Source organism: Harpia harpyja, chromosome 7 (assembly GCF_026419915.1).
Source record: "Harpia harpyja isolate bHarHar1 chromosome 7, bHarHar1 primary haplotype, whole genome shotgun sequence".
Lineage (NCBI taxonomy): Eukaryota > Metazoa > Chordata > Aves > Accipitriformes > Accipitridae > Harpia > Harpia harpyja.
The window spans coordinates 33637286-33655622 of record NC_068946.1 but is presented as its reverse complement, the minus strand read 5'-3'; the positions used below and the strand labels follow the sequence as shown (position 1 = coordinate 33655622).

General features: G+C 40.2%; 1 protein-coding gene across 3 annotated transcripts in view; it reads left to right on the top strand.

The window, feature by feature from the left end:
• MAP3K20 (mitogen-activated protein kinase kinase kinase 20) overlaps window positions 1-18337 on the top strand; it is a 95560-nt gene that overhangs the window by 6485 nt on the left and 70738 nt on the right. For all 3 annotated transcript variants that reach the window (XM_052791194.1, XM_052791193.1, XM_052791192.1), the window contains exon 2: window positions 303-492. In XM_052791194.1, coding sequence (XP_052647154.1) covers window positions 334-492 — 159 coding nt within the window. In that variant the 5' untranslated portion in view covers window positions 303-333. The remainder of the gene's footprint in view (window positions 1-302; window positions 493-18337) is intronic.

Genomic DNA, 18337 nt, shown 5'->3' with positions numbered 1-18337 from the left:
AGCGACATGCCTGCCTTTCACAGAGCCACTTCCATGGTGTTTGGGAAACGTCAGTATCGCTCTGAGGAACGTTTTTAGTCATTTCTGTCTCCCAGCTGCTCATAATAGCTCGTGCAAATTATGCAGACATTTGCACAGCCTGTTGGAGTGTCAGTTCCCAGGCTCTTTTCCTCCTGTGCCCCACGGATTTTACTGTAGCGTGTTTATGGCAACCGGTTCTGGTTTTGGAGTGTCTGAGCAAGGGTAAGAAAGTCCATAAATCTGCAGAGCATATGTGTTAATGAAAGCTTTTCTCTTCACAGGTTTTGCTGTGGTATATTTTGTCATTATGAGATGTCGTCTACCCGTGCTTCATTTGTGCAAATTAGATTTGATGACTTGCAGTTTTTTGAGAACTGCGGTGGAGGGAGTTTCGGGAGTGTCTACCGAGCCCGATGGATTTCTCAGGACAAGGAGGTGGCTGTAAAGAAGCTGCTCAAAATAGAAAAAGAGGTAAGAGTTTACTTTTCATTCACTTCTGTCTGCTGTGGAAACAAGGACAGAAACTCTTCTCTAGTGTCTTCCATCCTCTAGCTAATTGAAGCAAACTACCTTGGGCTTTTTGTTGGTTTAATTACAAAACCCTGTAACTAGATGATGCTATAATAAAGACATACCGAGGGGGCCCCAGCCAAGGGTGTCTCTGATTTAAAGCATTATTGTTTTACTGTTTACTGTCCTCCCCGACTTTTCTTGTTTAGCAGCTCCTCTCTGTCCTGGCCCTGACGAGGAGGAGAGCTAGATGCATCTGTGGACCTAGTAATTTCCCTTTGATACCGCTGGGCATGTTGCTAGATAGGAAGAGGTAGTGTTCACTGTCTTTGTCTGCTTCTGTTTTCTCCTCTACATCTGGTCTCTTAAGTGCTGTGGTTCATGTCTATATGTTTGCTATAGGCTTAGCGTGTGTTGCTCGGCATTGTCTCTTCCCTGCCTGCTGCAGGTTTTGATGTGGGGCTCCACTAGCTCTGAGTTAGACCAAGCTGAAATGTGGCTATGACTCATCTTGCAGCAAGGTTTAAGCCTAACCATTCTACCAGTCACCTTCCCTTGCTACGTCCTGCACACCTGGAATGGCAGACAGGTCCTTGCCAATCCTGTGGGAAAAGGCAGAATTAACTGCACCTTTACCATTTAAGGTTGGTTTGAGATTTTTTTTAAAAAAGATTTTTAGGTTTACCTAAAAATCCTCTTGACCCTCAGCTTTGTACAGTCCCAGCAGAGACACAGTGTCTGTGGTTGTCACAGCACTCCAGTCTGCCTGCTGGTCACCACCACTGATGCAGCAGTGAGGACACACCAGTGTGATGGACAGTACAGTTACTGGACCGCTGTTCCAGCATGACTACATCTAACTGGTATACAATATCCTCAAAGTATTTTAGGAAGACATAAGCTGGAGAACAGCAGAGCAGCACTAGGGATAATACGCTTAGTACACCAAAGTTCATCCACTGCTACAGCAACCGAGTTAGTGTGATTAAGTCATGCTTAGTGATGTGATAAGCATGTTTGATGATGATTAAGCAATTTGCTGTCTAAAATAACGTGGAACGATCTCATGACTTTTCCAGGATGGTGGGAGATGTACACCTTCTGTCGAATGTCAGTTTGTACTGTTCTCTTTATTTCTACTATTTGTTAATATCAAAAGATATACAAAGACAAGTGAAATTGGTGCTATGCAGTATCAGTAATGCGCTCCTTAAAAATCAACTGGCTGGCAGATCTCAGTAGTGGTCAGTGAAGTATCTTTATTGAATAGGTGGGTTTCTGGTGGGATTACACAGGAGCCTGTGCTAGACCTATTGCTAGGTACTTCACGCATTTTTGAAAGGAAATTTAAAAACAATGTTACTATATCTTGTGATGGCATAAACCTTAGTGGAATGGGAAATGATAGAGAAAGTAGGACAATCGTATGGATTGCTTGACACAGATGGACCATGCAACAAAAATATTTTTTTTAAAACGGCCAAATACAATGTTCAGCTTATAGTAACAAGGAACACAGTGTGTACGGTAGGAAAAGGAAACCGCATGCTGGAAAGAATTTAGTATAATTTAAGGGTTTATTTAGGGATTAATGAAGACCTGCAACTCATTAAGAGCTCATATCATGGTGCTGTTAGGCAAATTAGGTTAATGCCCTTGCATATCCAAATGAGGATCAAGTAATTTGTAAGAACCAGGGGTGCTTTATCTTGGTATGTGGTACGGGGGAAATGGGTGTTAGGCGGTAGGTGCAGACCTGGTTCTGTTGTGTTTAAAAGAATGTAGGCAAACTGGAGAGGCAGCGCAAGGGGCACTGCAAAACGCACTCAAATAGTAGAAAGTAGGGAGGCTGTGGGGGTGTATGTGTCAGAAGGGGGTGATGGACATCATCCATCAGGATGAGTTGACAGAAGGGGAGTGAGTGCCTTCCAGCACAAAATTGTTTATTTTCCTTCAGACTGGTCATCATTTGCAGCTTAAACTAACATGATGTGTTATAGTTGGGGAGCAGCTTGGTGTGGGCACCTTCTCTTGAAAGTTTTCCCGGGAGGCAGCAGAGAGGCAAGTGGTGATGCCTTAAATAAGTCTAGCAAGTTTTGCCATAACTTGTCTGTCAAAAACCTTAGAGAATTAAAAAATAAGAGCTTGTTTACGAAAATTGCATTTTCATGTGGAGAAAATGCTGGGCTCGTTTAATCTAGTGCAGAAAGTTATTACAAGAACTAATGGTTGGGATCTGAAGCCAGACAAATTAGAATGGGAAATAAAGCACAAATTATAAGGAGTGAGGATGAGTAACACTTGGAGCAGACTACAAACGGAAGGAGCAAAGATGGAGAATCCTTTCCATCTCCTCATGTTTTCATACTGAGATGTCTTTTTGGACAGTTGTTTTTGTCGAGTTGTTGAGCTTAAGACAAGAGCAGTATAGTGGCCTGTGATGTACCGGAGACCAACCTTGGTGGCCTAAAGGTCTCTTCTTACCCTAGTGGCTGTCAGTCTGTTTACATATGTAGTATGTTTATCTGTAGTGATGACAATAATGAATGCCTGTGACTGAACTGTGCTGAAAGTCATGGTGAGTCAATGGCTTTTCTGATAGCAATAGAAAAACTTACCATAACTATCTGCATTTAGTAGATATTTGGGTGCTTTGCATTTAGTCCAGAAAACTAATTATTACTCTTTCTGGTTTATTTTAAAGGAAGTGTCCTTTTAACTCCATGACTGATTGTCTTGTATTTCTGTTAACTGCTGCCAATAATCCATAACAACTGATTAAAGGGAAAACAGAGAAGATTTGGGAAAAGCTTGTTCAGAGGAATTTTGTGCTAGCACAAGCCAAGTCAACAGAGCTGTGGTATCATTCTGCAAATATGTTATATCTGTTTCATTTTATTAAACAAGCCAATCAAAACCAGCAAAGATCTTGAAGGCTTTATATTAGCTAAGTGGCTAACAAGTTATAACATGTGAAACAAAGCAATTTTTGTTCCAGTATATAGCAGCATATCATACTAAAGTATGTGTTCAGAAAAACTTACAAATACTTGGAAGGGTGTTGTTCAGACAGATTTCTTCAAAACTTTAAAATTTGAGAAATGGGAAGACCTCCGCAAGGCATTAACTTTTTATAGACAGGCAGTAAAATGTGACTGTACAGGAAGACATGTGTTTTTGTGAATAAAATACAGCTAAATAGGTATGCTGAGAAAAATAAATAAATATGCTGCAAGGCCTTGATTAGAGTACCAGATCTGAAACTCTGGACAAGACTTCTGCTGATTAAGTAAACCATAGGAGTGTGTCTTGAGCGATTAAATAACATCAAAACCAAAATTAAATTGCCTTTTATACTATCTAGTCCAAGCACTTTAGCAGTTTTGGCTTTTAAGCAAGAAACAGGAGTTCCTTGTGTATTGTTTTACGGAAAATCAAACTATCGGTGTGATGTTTATGATGCATGTGGGGGGAGTAGAAATGCCTTCTGTAGTAGGATGTGCACTTGTTCCTTTTGCCCTAAGTGGTAATTATGTGCACTCATTGAAGAAAATCGCACACCTACTACTCGGGAAGTTATTTGATATTTTTGTGAACGATTTATATGGATTATTGGATAAGCCCATAATTTGGCTCCCACTGAAATGGATGGGAGACATTGGGCCCAAAGGCCTTATTCTGCAAATTGCTAGCAGTTCTTTTGACTCCATTATCTTGAGCAGATAACTGCTGGAGTGAAATGTTACAAATGTTGTTTTATGCCTTGCCACCTTAGCTTTTCACTGAATAGCACTTGCCTCCGATTGTCTGTACGTCTCTGAAGTTCATCTGTTATTAGTCACTGGTTTTGAAGGCTGTGCTTTTGGTGGCTGTTTTTTGGCAGCTGGCATCTGATCTGGAGTGTGGTTCTTCACTGGGAGATTTATTACTACTGGAATTTTACCTGAAATCTGAATTTAATTTTAATGTCACTGCTCTTTGGAAGTACTCCATGATCCATGAACTGTCTCTGTGCTATTGATGGACAGCAGTGTTGCATCTGATTTGCTTGCTTCAGCTGTTACAACCACACTACTTAGGTACAAGATCGTTTGCTTTCATGCAGTACAGCTGTTCCTGGATTCCTTCAAAATGCTGGCAGTGGTCTGTGAAAACTGCAGGAGAGTGGTGAAATAAAACCCAGTAAAAAGTAACTGTAATGTTACTGGGAAAAACTTCTGGTGAACTGACAGAACTAACTTGTGGATAAAAGATGTGAAATTGAGTAGGATTAACTGTGCATGTTTTGTTCAGTCATGTCTATGCAGTGCATTTGGATTTTATAAGACTTGAAAATAAAAACATGTTTTTACTAGTTTTGATGCTGTATTGCTGGAATTCTGACTACTGTGGAAATTAATTTTATATTGGCAGATTTTCTTGTATGTAATACATGTGCAATAAGCTTTAGGAGATCTTTTAGTGCTCCGTAAAACTTTTCATATGGAGTATCATGCAGTTTGCTCACTTTTTTGATTTTATGATCCACTTCTGGAAGGCACTGTCCAGAAAACATGGATTGGGCCTGTACCTTCTGAAGGGGATGAGTTAAGTATAACCACATGCATGTCACTGGACTTAACCTCACTCATGTTTGTAGTCCTAAAAGAGAGCATGTGGTAATTTTAAAGTGGGTCATGAGAGTAAGGACTGGGAATTACTTTTCAAGAGCAACAAGAGAAAAACAACAGAGTAAAACAGAGCAAAATAAACCAAACTGAAATTGATACTTAGCCCTCACAGGACTAAAAATAGTAGGTGTTCTTGTTGCTTGCAGTTTACAGCTGGTATAGGTGCTTGGGTGCCAGCCTTGAATGACCCTCCACACTGGGACCTGGCTGTAATGAAGGGCAATTTTGATGCTTTTTTATTATTTTATTAGCTCTTTCTAGGAGTTCCTACTCCCTTACCCCTCTCATGTCTGAGTCAGCAAGTATTGAGAGTGATTCAAGGTAACATCTGCCAAGATATGTCTGGATTTACCTGGTTCCAACTCAGAGCGGGGGGATGACAAACCCGGTGTTTCCAACCCATGGTCCTTTGGTGCAGGTGCTGTTGCTAATGAACGGTGAGAGAGGGCTTAGAGTCTGTGCTATATAAAGGTACGTAAGGTGTAGGAGTCAAATAAATGAACTTTCCAGAGACATCTGCACCTATATTGGAAAATTACAGAGTTCACAAAAAAAAAAGGTTGTATATCCCTAGAGTAAGTGATCTCATGGGAACCCTTCCACCCCCATATTCATTTAAAGAAATACTGCTGTATCTTGTCCTGGTTTCAGCTGGGATAGAGTTAATTTTCTTCCTAGGAGCTGGCATAGTGTTGTGTTTTGGATTTAGTATGAGAAGAATGTTGATAACACACTGATGTTTTCAGTTGTTGCTAAGTAGTGTTTATACTAAGTCAAGGATTTTTCAGCTTCTCATGCCCAGCCAGCAAGAAGGCTGGAGGGGCACAAGAAGTTGGGAGGGGACACAGCCAGGGCAGCTGAGCCAAACTGGCCAACAGGGTATTCCATACCATGGGACGTCACATCTAGTATAGGAACTGGGGAGAGTGGGGGCGGGGGATGGCTGCTCAGGGACTAACTGGGTGTCCATCGGCGGGTGGTGAGCAATTGCACTGCGCATCATTTGTACATTCCAATCCTTTTATTATTGCTGTTGTCATTTTATTAGTGTTATCATTATCATTATTAGTTTCTTCTTTTCTGTTCTATTAAACCGTTCTTATCTCAACCCATGAGTTTTACTTCTTTTCCTGATTTTCTCCCCCATCCCACTGGGTGGGGGGGGAGTGAGTGAGCAGCTGCGTGGTGCTTAGTTGCTGGCTGGGGTTAAACCATGACACTTGTTAACAGCTAAAAGGAAATAAAACTGTATTTATTATACCAGAGGGGTGTCTTAAAATGTCTTTGTTTCTTTTTACAGAGTGGTTATTTTGCAGGGTTTTCTATTTTGTTTTTTACGTTCTGGTACAGGAAATGGCTTAGAGCACTCCTCTTGGTGCTGACTAGGGTATTCCCAAAAGTTATCAAGAGGATACTCGGTACCCTTTCTAGATGGTGGAAGTTGTCAAAATGGGTTCAGATGCCCCAGCTGTTGCATATTCTGTATCTTACAGAATAAATAATTTTGGATAGGACAGACTTCTGCAATAAATCTCTGCTTTTGAGTTTGCCTTACTCTTGGCTTTCATTCAAGGGCTATTTTCTGGAGGACTTTATTTTGTAAATGAATGCCACGTTTTCAGGTGTTATGGTCTCACCGCGTTAGATTTTCTTAGTGGGTGCTTTGGATAAGACTGTATCGTGAGTGTCGAGTGGCATATGTGTTGCAACGAAAATGACATCAAAACCCCACTGGTATTTGGGAGATAGCTGTATAATGAAAGATGATGTAGCATTACAGAATACAATAATTCTTGGGAAGAGTAGGCTTTAGTTTAATTTTGTCTGTTTTAAGAAGAAACTTCATTACCCTGTGACTCTGCTCCCCAAAACAATCTCAGAAATGTAGCAGTCCAGGCACAGAAATGTATCTGTCTGTATTTTGCTACATTTTATTGTAATGGATTTTTTTACTTATGTATTTAAACATTTTTATACCAAGTTTTCCATTAGATGAGTAATGTCTTTCAGAGTTGCTTCATGTAAATAATGAGTATTTGTAGTATGAGTTGTGTGGCTTACTGAGGTTTTTTGACCAGCTTAATTTGAGATTCTTACTTACACAGGCTTGTGTATACATGTTCTTTTAAATCAAGCCAATTTTGGCTTAATTTGATTTAGACATCAGCTTCAGTGGAACTGGCATGTCAGGGCCCAGACTGGCAATCTGTGGCTTCAAAAGTTATTTTGGGTCAATTGAGACATAGTGACTGTCAGTGTTGTCATCTTAGCTTGCAATAAATGAAAAGCAATTTCACAGTGCTGGGAATCTTGCTGTAGCTGTATTTAAGAAGTTAACCTATCCTTTTTTTTAATCAGCTAAACCACCAGATTTTGTACTGAAATTGTAAAGGGTTAAGTACACGTGTCCTTCTGTTGACTGGTGGGCAGCTTTGAACAGTTACTACATAAGCAAACTTGATAAACGGGTAAATTAATAAGCTAAGATGCACCAGATTTGACTGATGCTTCCTTTCACTTGACTTTTGAATCGCCCTAAACTTTGTCAGTGTGAAGCAAAATTACCTTGCATGTGCTGCTGGTCAAGAATATGTGTGCAGTTGCCGTAGCTTGATTGAGACACAGGAACTTACTGTGCGCCTGATCCCTGGGTTAGGAATATCTCTGTGAGGTTTGGACCCTTTTACCTCAATTATCTTTAATTTTGTTTTTTCAGAAGGTGCAACATCTGCAGGTGAACAAGTTTTTATGCCAGTTTCCTACAAATTATGAATGAACGTTGTTTAGAATAGGGAGAAAATCTGTCTGATTATTTAGAATGCACTCTTTGTTATCCTTTTTGCTATCCATGATATGCAGCCTGTTAGGATATTATTAAATATTCTTTAGTTTCATAATTAGTTTAATTCTATCCTATATTGTCTTAAAAATTATTCTGTCAACCTGCTGCAAATTTTTGTTTGACAGGGGGTTGCTCAAATTGCCAGTAGATACTTAGCTGCAATTAAGGCTGTTTTTCCTAGCTTTTTGGTTTTGGTTTTTTTTTTTCCTCTAGACATGTTTATCCCTTTTCTGTTTTCTTTTTGTATGGGCTCAGTTATTATTTATAATTTGGAGGAGAGGTGGTTTTGCTTATTTCTCCATGCAAGCAACCCTTGACATCCAATGGCAGCTCTTTTGTTTCCCCTCCCACGACATTCTCTGACCCTGAGCTTCTGTTGAAGTGATCAACTGCAAAATGGTATTTTTGGATGTTTAAGCTGTCCTGAAGCTTTGCTGTAGAAATCTCATGGATGCGGAAGAGATCCTTTTCTCTCAAGGTGGTGTGCTAGGCTGTTGCAGGCTCAAGCAATTGAGGGTTGGTTCAAGTTAGTCTTATCTCTTCTTTTATCTAACTACATAGTTTTCTTAAAACAAGGTTACAGTACAAAATTGCATGGCAGGTGAGATGTAGCAGTAACTTTAGAGTATGGTAAGTGATTGCATGTTTGAGTCTCGAGTGCTTTGAGGGACAGCTGACTATTTAAAGCTCTGTGACCTGCATTGAAATCCATTGGTGTTGCAGTCCCTGGGGACTTTAATTAAATAATTTACACTCACTGCAGCATACAGAATGACAAATTATTGTTTCTGGTGATACCAAAGTTGCTGTTGAGGTGTGTGGAAGTATTGTTTGAATCTAATGCAGTTTCTGGCTCGTTGCATGCCCGTGTGATGGTTCAAATGAAGTCAGGGATCTGTGCTGGAGTTGATGTGATTGGAGTCTGGGACCATTGGTCTCCTGGAGGCTGTTTTTTCACAGGTGTATTCAAAGCTGAGTGCAGGGGCCACAATCTTTGGTTGGGGACCTAGAACTACCCACCATGCACATGGTAGCAGTGGAATTTTGAACAACATGTTTTGTTGTCTTAAGAGGGCAGTAAAACACTCAGTAGGACTAGACATGCTCTCCTTTACTTGCCTTGGTTTTTTGTTTTTTGGGGTTTTTTTTTTTTTTTGTCCTTAATTTTTGACTGGCTGTGTGTGAGTTGTATAAGGGTCTGGGGCACTAGATTTCATTGAAAACAAAGTTGAAGAAAAAATATACATAAATATATATCCTAACTTTAAGGGAAGTATCAAAATAAATCTTTTTAATTGTAATGCAACTCAGATTATAAAAGTTATTTCACATTTACCTATTGCCACTTATTAAGGTGCTGCTAGAGAAAGTTTCCTTTTTAAGAGGACAATATAAACAGTCACAAGGAAGCATTCAGACCTGTTTATGTTAGCTAGAGGCTGCAGAGGAGCCCAGAGAACAGCTTCAGCCTTAACTCTTTCTCTCATACTCAATTACTTGCACTAACACACTGGGGAGATGAGGCCAATAAGGGCAAATACAGAGCTGCTCTTCTGATCCAGCTGCCTCCAAACTGCCCTGTTTGTCTTTTTAAATGTATTTCATCTGTTACAGTTCAGCTACTGGGGAAGAATCGTATTTGCAAATACATGTTCATTTATTAGATTAATGTTTTGTGAATCTACATTATGCATAATTTCTATTTAAGAAAGCCAGCTCCACTGGGAAACTGGGTGACTCAAGTAACAGTGAGCATTTCTATGCCTCCTTGGTCCCCTCTGCAGCTCAGCTGCCTGATGCCTGGAGAGTGGGGCAGCCTCCTGCACACAGGAGGGGCCCCCATACGGCTGCACCTCCTCGGTGAAGTAGTGCCTGGCCCGTGGACATCACTGAAAGGGGACTCTGCCACATGTCTTCCACTTCTCTTCTTCTGTCTCTGGTTGCTCATTTATTTTACTCCAAAACTTCTAAATTGAGGTTCCTTATGGCTTAATGTTCTAAGCAGGGGAGAGAAAAAATCATGTCATGGTACATGATACACGATACACACCTGACCAAATAGCTGTGGGTTTTGTGTATCAGGCACATGAGTTTCCAGCAGCTGCATCAAAAATAAGCACGGTTTGTAAAACCCCTGAGCTGCTGTAGGAGAAGCGAGGAAGCTACTGGTAGACACAGGAAGACAACATGCAGTTGCTTTGTACAGAGTTCATCTTTGAAAGGTGGAAAAACCAAAAGGCAAGCATGCAGGCTGGGGGGATGTCAGCTTTTCAGTGAAAGCTGAGGATCTCTGCAAATTTTTATCTGGCAGAGGCAGAATAGGAGGGGTGAATAGGTGGTTGTTCTGGAAACTTGTTAAAATAATCTAGTTGCTGCACCCTTGAGTGAGCGAGTGACATTTTCCAGGAAGATATCTTTTCCTCTTCCTTGGAAGAATCGCAGAGCAGAGGAGATGTAGTGAATGCCTGTGTGCAGTTAGAGGGGGAAAAGCACAGAAATCACTTTTTGTCTAGTCATATAATAACCTTAATTTTTGTAATGTCATCTGCATTTGAGGCAATCCTTTCAAAGATGATGGCTTATAAGTAGTGATTGGTGGTTTTCCTTTTTGGTGAACTCTGTACTTTTAATCTCCTAAACCCAGGAAAAGGCTTTTTCCTTTGACCTCTTTGCGACGTGTCTGTGTATGCTGAGGTGCTGCGTGTGATGTGAGCAGGTAGCAACAGATGGATAAAATTTGGAGCCATTGAATTGCTCTTCCTTTTGGATGTCGCCTTGGTAGTACCCCCTCTAAGAGTTTGCGAGGGCCCTAAAGGCAAATACAAGATCCAGAACCCCACTTGTTAGGACCACACATTTTGGAGTTCTGCTCTTAAATTTTTCTTTTTTGGTTGTTCATGTATTTGTACCAAAGTCTTTATTGTAAAGTCATCTTTCCAAGCCAGTGTCCCATCTGTCCTGTGCAGAAGTTGGCAGTAATGTGGTTTCTGGCGCTGTGTCCCAAGTGGTTTACTCTGTTCCCATTGCAAACTGCTTCCCTGTTAACACTACAATTCTGGAAGGAGTCCTGGGACTTTTCACTGACTGGGAATAAAGTTTGGTCCTCCTGGGGTAAACAAGCATACTGTTGTTAATAAATTTGAAATCTGCAGTATGAAACCTCCTACCTTTTCATTACTGTGTTTCTGTGCTATACTGTGAGAAGGGAGAGATTCCCTCCCTGTTACAGCTGTTACGGAGACAAAGGTGGAGTAACAGCAATAAGGGGGTGCCTGGCTCAAGAAATTCAGGGCAAGTGACACTTGAGTCTGTAATGACACTGGCATCGACTGTTAGCTCTAGTGACATGGTCGTTGCCTTGAAACTGTGACCTGTGTTCCCTTTTTGGGAAAAAAAACCAAAGCAAAACAAAACCAACCCGCAGACCCATTTCAAAGACCAGGGCAGCTGCTTTGTTTGTCTTTTAAAATCTCTATTTCTGCCTGTTTGCTTGGTCAGTGTTTAGAACCATTAAAAAAGTAAACGTGACATGGGGACTGAAATCCTGCAGCTAGAGCTCCTTTATAATTACATATTCAGCCACAACCGTACAAAGGAACATGAGAGTCGCTTTTCCTTCATGTACTGTATTTCAGTTTTCCCTTAGGTTTAAATTGGCATTTTGGACTATGTTCACTGGAGCCACTGAAGAGCTTATCAGAAAAGGAAGGAAACAGAGGGAGGGAAAGAAAGATAGATTTCCAAATGACAACCTTTTGAATAGTCCAAGTTCAATCCCTAAAACAAAAAGTGGAATCTTTTTTTTTTCTAAATAATGTGCTCTACAGTCTCACCTCTCATCTTGAGAAACATGAAAGAGCAAGTAAAAGAGATGACCCAAATCACAGAGTTCCTTTGAAAGAAGAAATTCAGCTGTTTTGAACACTTACAATCAAAGGAAGTGGTTTCCCTAATTACATGAACTATGTGAAAGCTCTCAGAATAGCTCTTCCACCCCAGGATTCCTTGCACTTTAGAAGTTTGCATAAAAGCTCACATGGAGAATCAGATGCAAAGTGTTTGATTCAAATTTTATTAGGCAGAAGTGAGCATACATTCGTATCTCTGGGTTTGACAGCTGGTTGGGTTTGGACCGCAATCCTGGGTTTGATGGATTTCAGTCCTATACTTTAAAATCTTTCACTCTTCCGGTTCTCTGGTGAGACACTCCTTTCAAGAGAAAAGTGGAAATGAAAAAATGGAGAAGGGATAGAGGGGTCCCTTTGTGAGCTTTCAGTTGAGGATTCTTCACCCCGATTAGGCTGTTCATCATTGTGAAAATCCATCCCTGTACACAGCTTTTAAAAGAATGAGGAGTTTTACTTCCTCTCATTTTAAAGAAGCTGTATATCTTAAAATATCTATTTGGAAGAATTGGGATCTGACTTCTACAACTTCAGTAGTATTCTAGCACCACTGTTTACTTCAACCCATCAAAATTCTGAATTCAGCTGAGACTTTTAACAAAAAAGCAATATTTTCAGAAGGCTATTACACCTTGTGCTTTCTTTTTGTTCACACACAATAATAAAGGTATGCTAGTCTAAATTAAACAGTGAGTATGTATGAAAAGATGCAGGACACTTCTAAAGGCTTAAGATCTCTGTTCCTCAAGATTTCCTTTTCAAAAAAAGAGTTTTGCTTTTTTGGTGGTTTGGGAGTAATGGGAGCAAGCAATGGAGACCTTGAAGCAGTATCAAAATAATTTTTGAATGCAGGCACCTAAAGTTAGATGCATCATTGACCCAATTGAAATGCTCTGTAGGAAATGTCTTTATTTCTCAAACAGTTTACTAGCTAAAAATGTAGTTAGATTTTTAGCAAGAGTTATGAGCATTCATCACAAAATTGTGTGTCCTGAAAGTGGTGAAGATGGGTATCTAATCTTTACCCAGCTAAAACTAAAAATGATTCTTCCTTTCCAAACCATCTCTGAAACTAACAACAAGGTGCCATCCCTGAGAATACAATATGGAATAATTAATGGTTGAAATGTTTATTAATATTTGCAAGGTTTGCAGTAATGTGCAAGACCATCACACTTGCTCTACACAACAGTAATCTCCAAATGGTCTTATATTCTCCACTCAGAGCCAACTATAGTACTTATATCCAGATTTTATAAAGACAGAGATAATTGATAAAATTGCCCTTGAGGAGAAATCTCAAAAGCCCTCCAAACGGCAACAATTCAAACTCAAAAAGGGAAAAAGGTGGAAGGGTTATGACTGCCTTCCAGATACACTGGATCAGCCAAACCCTCTTTAGGGTAACACTGTATACTAATAATAAGGTATCACTAACTCTACTTAAAGAGAAGAAGAAATGTTTCTCTGGGTGCTTTTTTCCTGCCAATACTGCATCTTTCCTGTAAGTTAGCCTTCCTAAGCTCCATTTCTTCTCTTTTTTGCCAGGCAGAAGGAAGGACTTTCCCTGGAATCAGGGAATTGTCTCCTAGAAGTGAACACCCTCAGCAGGCCAGTGGTGTTGCAAGTAAAATGCACAGCACAATAGCGGCACACATGGAAAGGGAGAGGAAATGTCATGTAGCCATACAGCACTCTGACAGGGTGGAAAAGAGTTCTGGATGTGCCCTCTGGAGAGATGTATCTCAGGCAGCAAAGATTTGGGATCAGTATTGCTAGAGGATGATTTTGCTTGGATGAAGGAGAATGCTTAAAGTCATCCCAACCTTGCCTGACTTGAAGGTCACATAAAAAATTACATTTGCTCATGTCTGATCCTTGATGGGAGTTGATTTCTCCCTATATGTAAATTAGAATAGTCCTCAGACGAGTTTTTGCATACCTCTAGCATTGGAAAATGGGAAGCTGTGGTATACATGAAGCTGTTATTCTTCCACACCAAAGGAGATGTTGCAGGTTTGAATGTGCTCTGTGCCACCGAAACAGCACGGAGCTCCTGGGCCCTGGATCCAGCTTGTGAGCTCAGTTCATTGTCGTGAACTTTGCCAATGTAGTCCTTGTCATACTCAGAGCATAAATCAGTAATTGTGCAAGGACTCAGGCGTTGCTAGAATAGGAAGAGAAATGACAAGTCTTTTTGCTGCGCTCGGATTCAGACTGGAATTGTCATTTGCTGCAGCATGTTGTCTCCTCTTCGGCTCTTCAGGTACAGCCTGTAGGAAAGAGGTTTCATTGGTACACTGCATGATGTGACCCCAGTCCTGAAGTTCCTGTGGGCTCATGTAATGCAGCGTTCCTGCTTCCTCTGTGCTGTTTCATTTATTGCAGGTCCTTGGGAAGCACAATGCAGGGCGATGGAGGAAGTAGTGCAAGTCAATTGTTTTGTAATCACAAAATAGATCATCTCTATTTTCTAACTGGCCTTTTAAATGTTCTTAATCTCCCACTGGGGTATGTGTGTGGTATTCCTCATTTATTTCTGATGTGTCTGGAAGTTTTCTAATAAAATGATGAAAGGGAAGATTCAAATGAAGTCTGAAGGTGCAGATTACTGGTGTGGAAGTAGAAATTCACAAATGGGGAAATGCTAAAGCTGAATGTGGTTGCAAGATGTTCTTTCCCTTTACGTGTTTACCCTAAAATGTACTGTGGTTACATTGTGGAGTATTACTGCAGTACTGTTATTTTTCGCATTCAACTGTCTTCTATTTACCACTTTTTCCTACATCTGCATTCTTTTAGAAATTTTGGTCTATTTATGTGTGTGAGTTAGAGCAGTTCTCAGAAACATTTTGTACGTGTTGGAGGATGAGAATTAATGGCATGCGTGATGCTGTGATTTTTTTCACATTTCCAGCTCTCCTTAGAGGAAATGCTCCTGGCTTGCACGTGCTCTGTTCTACCAAACCATCGTGAAGGAGTTAGAGCGGGTCTCAGGCTTTGTGTTCTCAGTTTGGCTCATTATTCAGTTTTACTCTTTCTGATGGGTTTGAACTCCAGAGCCAAGGTTGCGGCACAGACATGGGTAGAGGTTACAGCACCTCTGGTCATTCTGTTGTAATTTTGGGGAAAGAACTGGCTCCGGATATTGCTGTTTGGTTGGAAAAGAGCAATGAGAAAGACTTTTGGCTTAATTTGGTATCCTGTGGTGGTACAAAAACTGCTAGTTCCTGCTCCTTTTAAGTCTGCTGTTCGTGAAACTCAAAGCCACTGCCTTCACAGGATACCAGGTCACTCTGTAATTAGTCTCTATCACTCTTCTAGATAGGTTCTTCTAGATTTCCACTTTCTACAGAGTTCAGAGATACTGGTATTCAAGTTACTGCCTTTTTAAACAATTTATTTTGAGGCTGACAGCTTGTATTCTTAATAGATATGATGTCAACATAATTTTAAAAAAGTTTTCTGAAAATAAGGTTTTTTTATAACAAAGATTAGAAATGAAATAGTTGTTATTGACATATCTATGTAAGCAGATAGCTATAAAGAAGTCTAGGTAAGATAAGGAGTTCTGTGTACAAGAAATTAATCAAAGAGAAGTAGGGGAAAAGCTGAAGTTACATGTCAGAATTACACAGTACAGTAATACTAATAAATGTGGTTTTTATGACACTAAAACCAATTTTAAAATATTGCTACTTTTCCTCTAAATTTTTTGCCTTGGACATTGGGGGTTTTTTTGAATTTTTGTAGTCTTAATGGAAAAAGATTGAGCTACCATGAAGGTAGCTTGAAGAATCCCAAGAAATAATAAACAGTGGATCTACTTTGCATAAAGGTAAAAACTTGAAATTTCAGAAGTTTTGTCTAGTTTCATTTTTTGACCATTGCTACCCAGTAGGCGTAGCATTTGAGCCAAGTTTCTAACTAAAATACAATTTTCAATCTTAGATAAAGAAGAGTAACTTTTCTGAAAAGTGGGTAAGGAATTTATGTCCTGAAACTTTGGTTTTGTTGGGAGTGGGGACTCTGGTCTGTAGTGGTCTAGGTGGTAGTGTGGACATAGCCAGTGAGCTGCTGTGAAGTCTGTTGTTCTGGCTATTGTTTGATGGCATGGTCCTGGCTGAAGGGCAGTCATACTTAGTTGGAGAAGGTACAAGTCAGATTTTGGTGGAGTCCTGTGCTCTTGCTTATGTTCTTGCCAACCTCAGCAAGGTGAAAGGAAGGTCTGGCTGTAACCAGAGAAAGGATGCTTACTGTTTAAGTCATGGTAAAGAGAAAGACGACGTGGTAAATCACAGAGACAGCTTGCTGCTCTGGATTCAGGAAAGAAGATGATACATCACTAATACATGGTAAAACCAAAACTGCAAGCGGATTTGGACAGTTGCACATAAAACCATGATGTGTGTCATTCGGATAATGCACAGCAGTCAGAGATTCAGATTATAGTGACAGCTCATTTTCTTGAACACACCAGATTTTGTGAGCTTGTGCTATGGCATAGGTAAATGTGGCATGAAAAATGCTTCTGATCCGAGGAGGACTCTCAGACACTTCAGCAGAAGGTGGTCTGTAGTTGGCAACTACTTTCTTTCCTTTCTTTTATGCCAGATGGTCACAGACAGAATTTCTGTGCTGAAAGTTTTTTGTCTTTTTAAAGTGGGTGGTCTCTGGGTAGGGAGTGATTCTTTGTTTTTCTGCAGGGGCAGGTAATTTTTGACTGATAACTGGGGAGAGCCTTCGACAGATCTCTGACAGCCCGTGCGGAAAGCAAAACCCCACATGGTTCCCCAGCAGTTGCTGTTAATGTATAACAGGGAGGTAACACATTTTGTGATGTGCTGTTTTCATGAGGGTGGGCTCAGCCTGTCTGGTTGAGGAACATTTTCTGGAATTATAACAATCACTGGGATTCCTAAGAGGGATCCCCATCAAGTGCTGTTCCTATCATTAGCTACAGTAGGTTGGGTTTATCTACTCTAAGACAGGCTTAAAGTGAGTGCTCATCAAGAACATGATGATTTTTTTTCCTTGGTTAAATCGCAGTTTTCATTATCAAGTTCGAGAAAATACTTTAGTGGAAAGATCATAGCTGCTTTAGATGAGTAGATCAGGATCCATGAGTATAGCTGCTGCTGTCTCTGGAGTCTGTGCTAATTGTTCAGTAAAAACCACTATGATTAGACTTACTCTTCTAAGTTATCTTATCCAGATTCCTTACTAATACTCTGCAGACCTCAGAAAAATCACTGCTCTAGCTGGATATGTGTGAACATGGCCTTTCTCCAGATGCCATTTCTTTGATATCATTTTCTCTTCTGTTGCTCGTAAGTACTGCAAGAGACTCCTTGAGAGGGGATTGGTTTTGCCCATCACTGTGGTACCAAATGTCCTTCCAACAAGGCGCTCACGAGACTTACAGTGACTTCGATCTCAGAAGTAATCTCCTTGGATATTTTTCCATTTGTTGGGTCTGGGAAGATTCAGGTGTTGCATATTAGCCATGATACCTGCTCACCTGTGGAGTGAGCAGGGAGTCAGAAAGTTTCACATTTTGTTATTCCCTTGCATTTTAGAGATGTTGTGGGTTTTGTTGGTGTACTCTATAGTCAAAGCAGATTTGCGTTCGAAATGATTGCGAGTAAATGGGAAAATTTCCCAATATTGAGAAGAGAAATGATGATTGCTGAAAATAAACTGCTCTCTGGGAGCTCAGGTATTTCAAACCTGCTCTTTAGTCCACTCATCTATTGTTTCTATTCTGTTGCTGGTATTGCTTTGCAGCTGGAGGCAGTTTCTTACTCTAAATCTGCCTGAACGAAGTATTTATAATATTGCAAGACATTGCTCATTTCTACACTCTTACACCGTTACAAATACATAGTTTATGCACGTTTTGAAGGGGTTTACTAACTGCGAATAACACCAGTGAAATCCAAACTACTACTGTTGTTCTTGGCAGATCTCCCTTTATCAGGTACCTTAATATTAAATGCTGATACAATCTCAAGCTGTATGCTGCAAAATGTAACACTCCTGTGAGATATGTTTGGACGTTGTGGATTTCTAGTTGAAATCTGCATGAAAATGAGTTATTTGTCCATGATCTTTGTGGTTTGTGGTTTGGGTTTTTTTGTTTTGTTTTGGTTTGGGTTTTTTTAAGTAACTGGCAGTGTGGTTGTAACTCAAAATGTCACTTTCAAGCTTATTAAACCTTCTGTAAGGATTTTCTGCAGAAAGTGCCCTTGCTTAGTTTTATCCTAAATGCTGCAGCTTCTGTTAACAGCCTCTTCTGTCATTGATAGCAAGTTTTTAACTCCCATCATGAGGAACACCAACACCATGATCCTGCAATTGCTTGGTTACTGCTGGGTGGGCTCCATGTG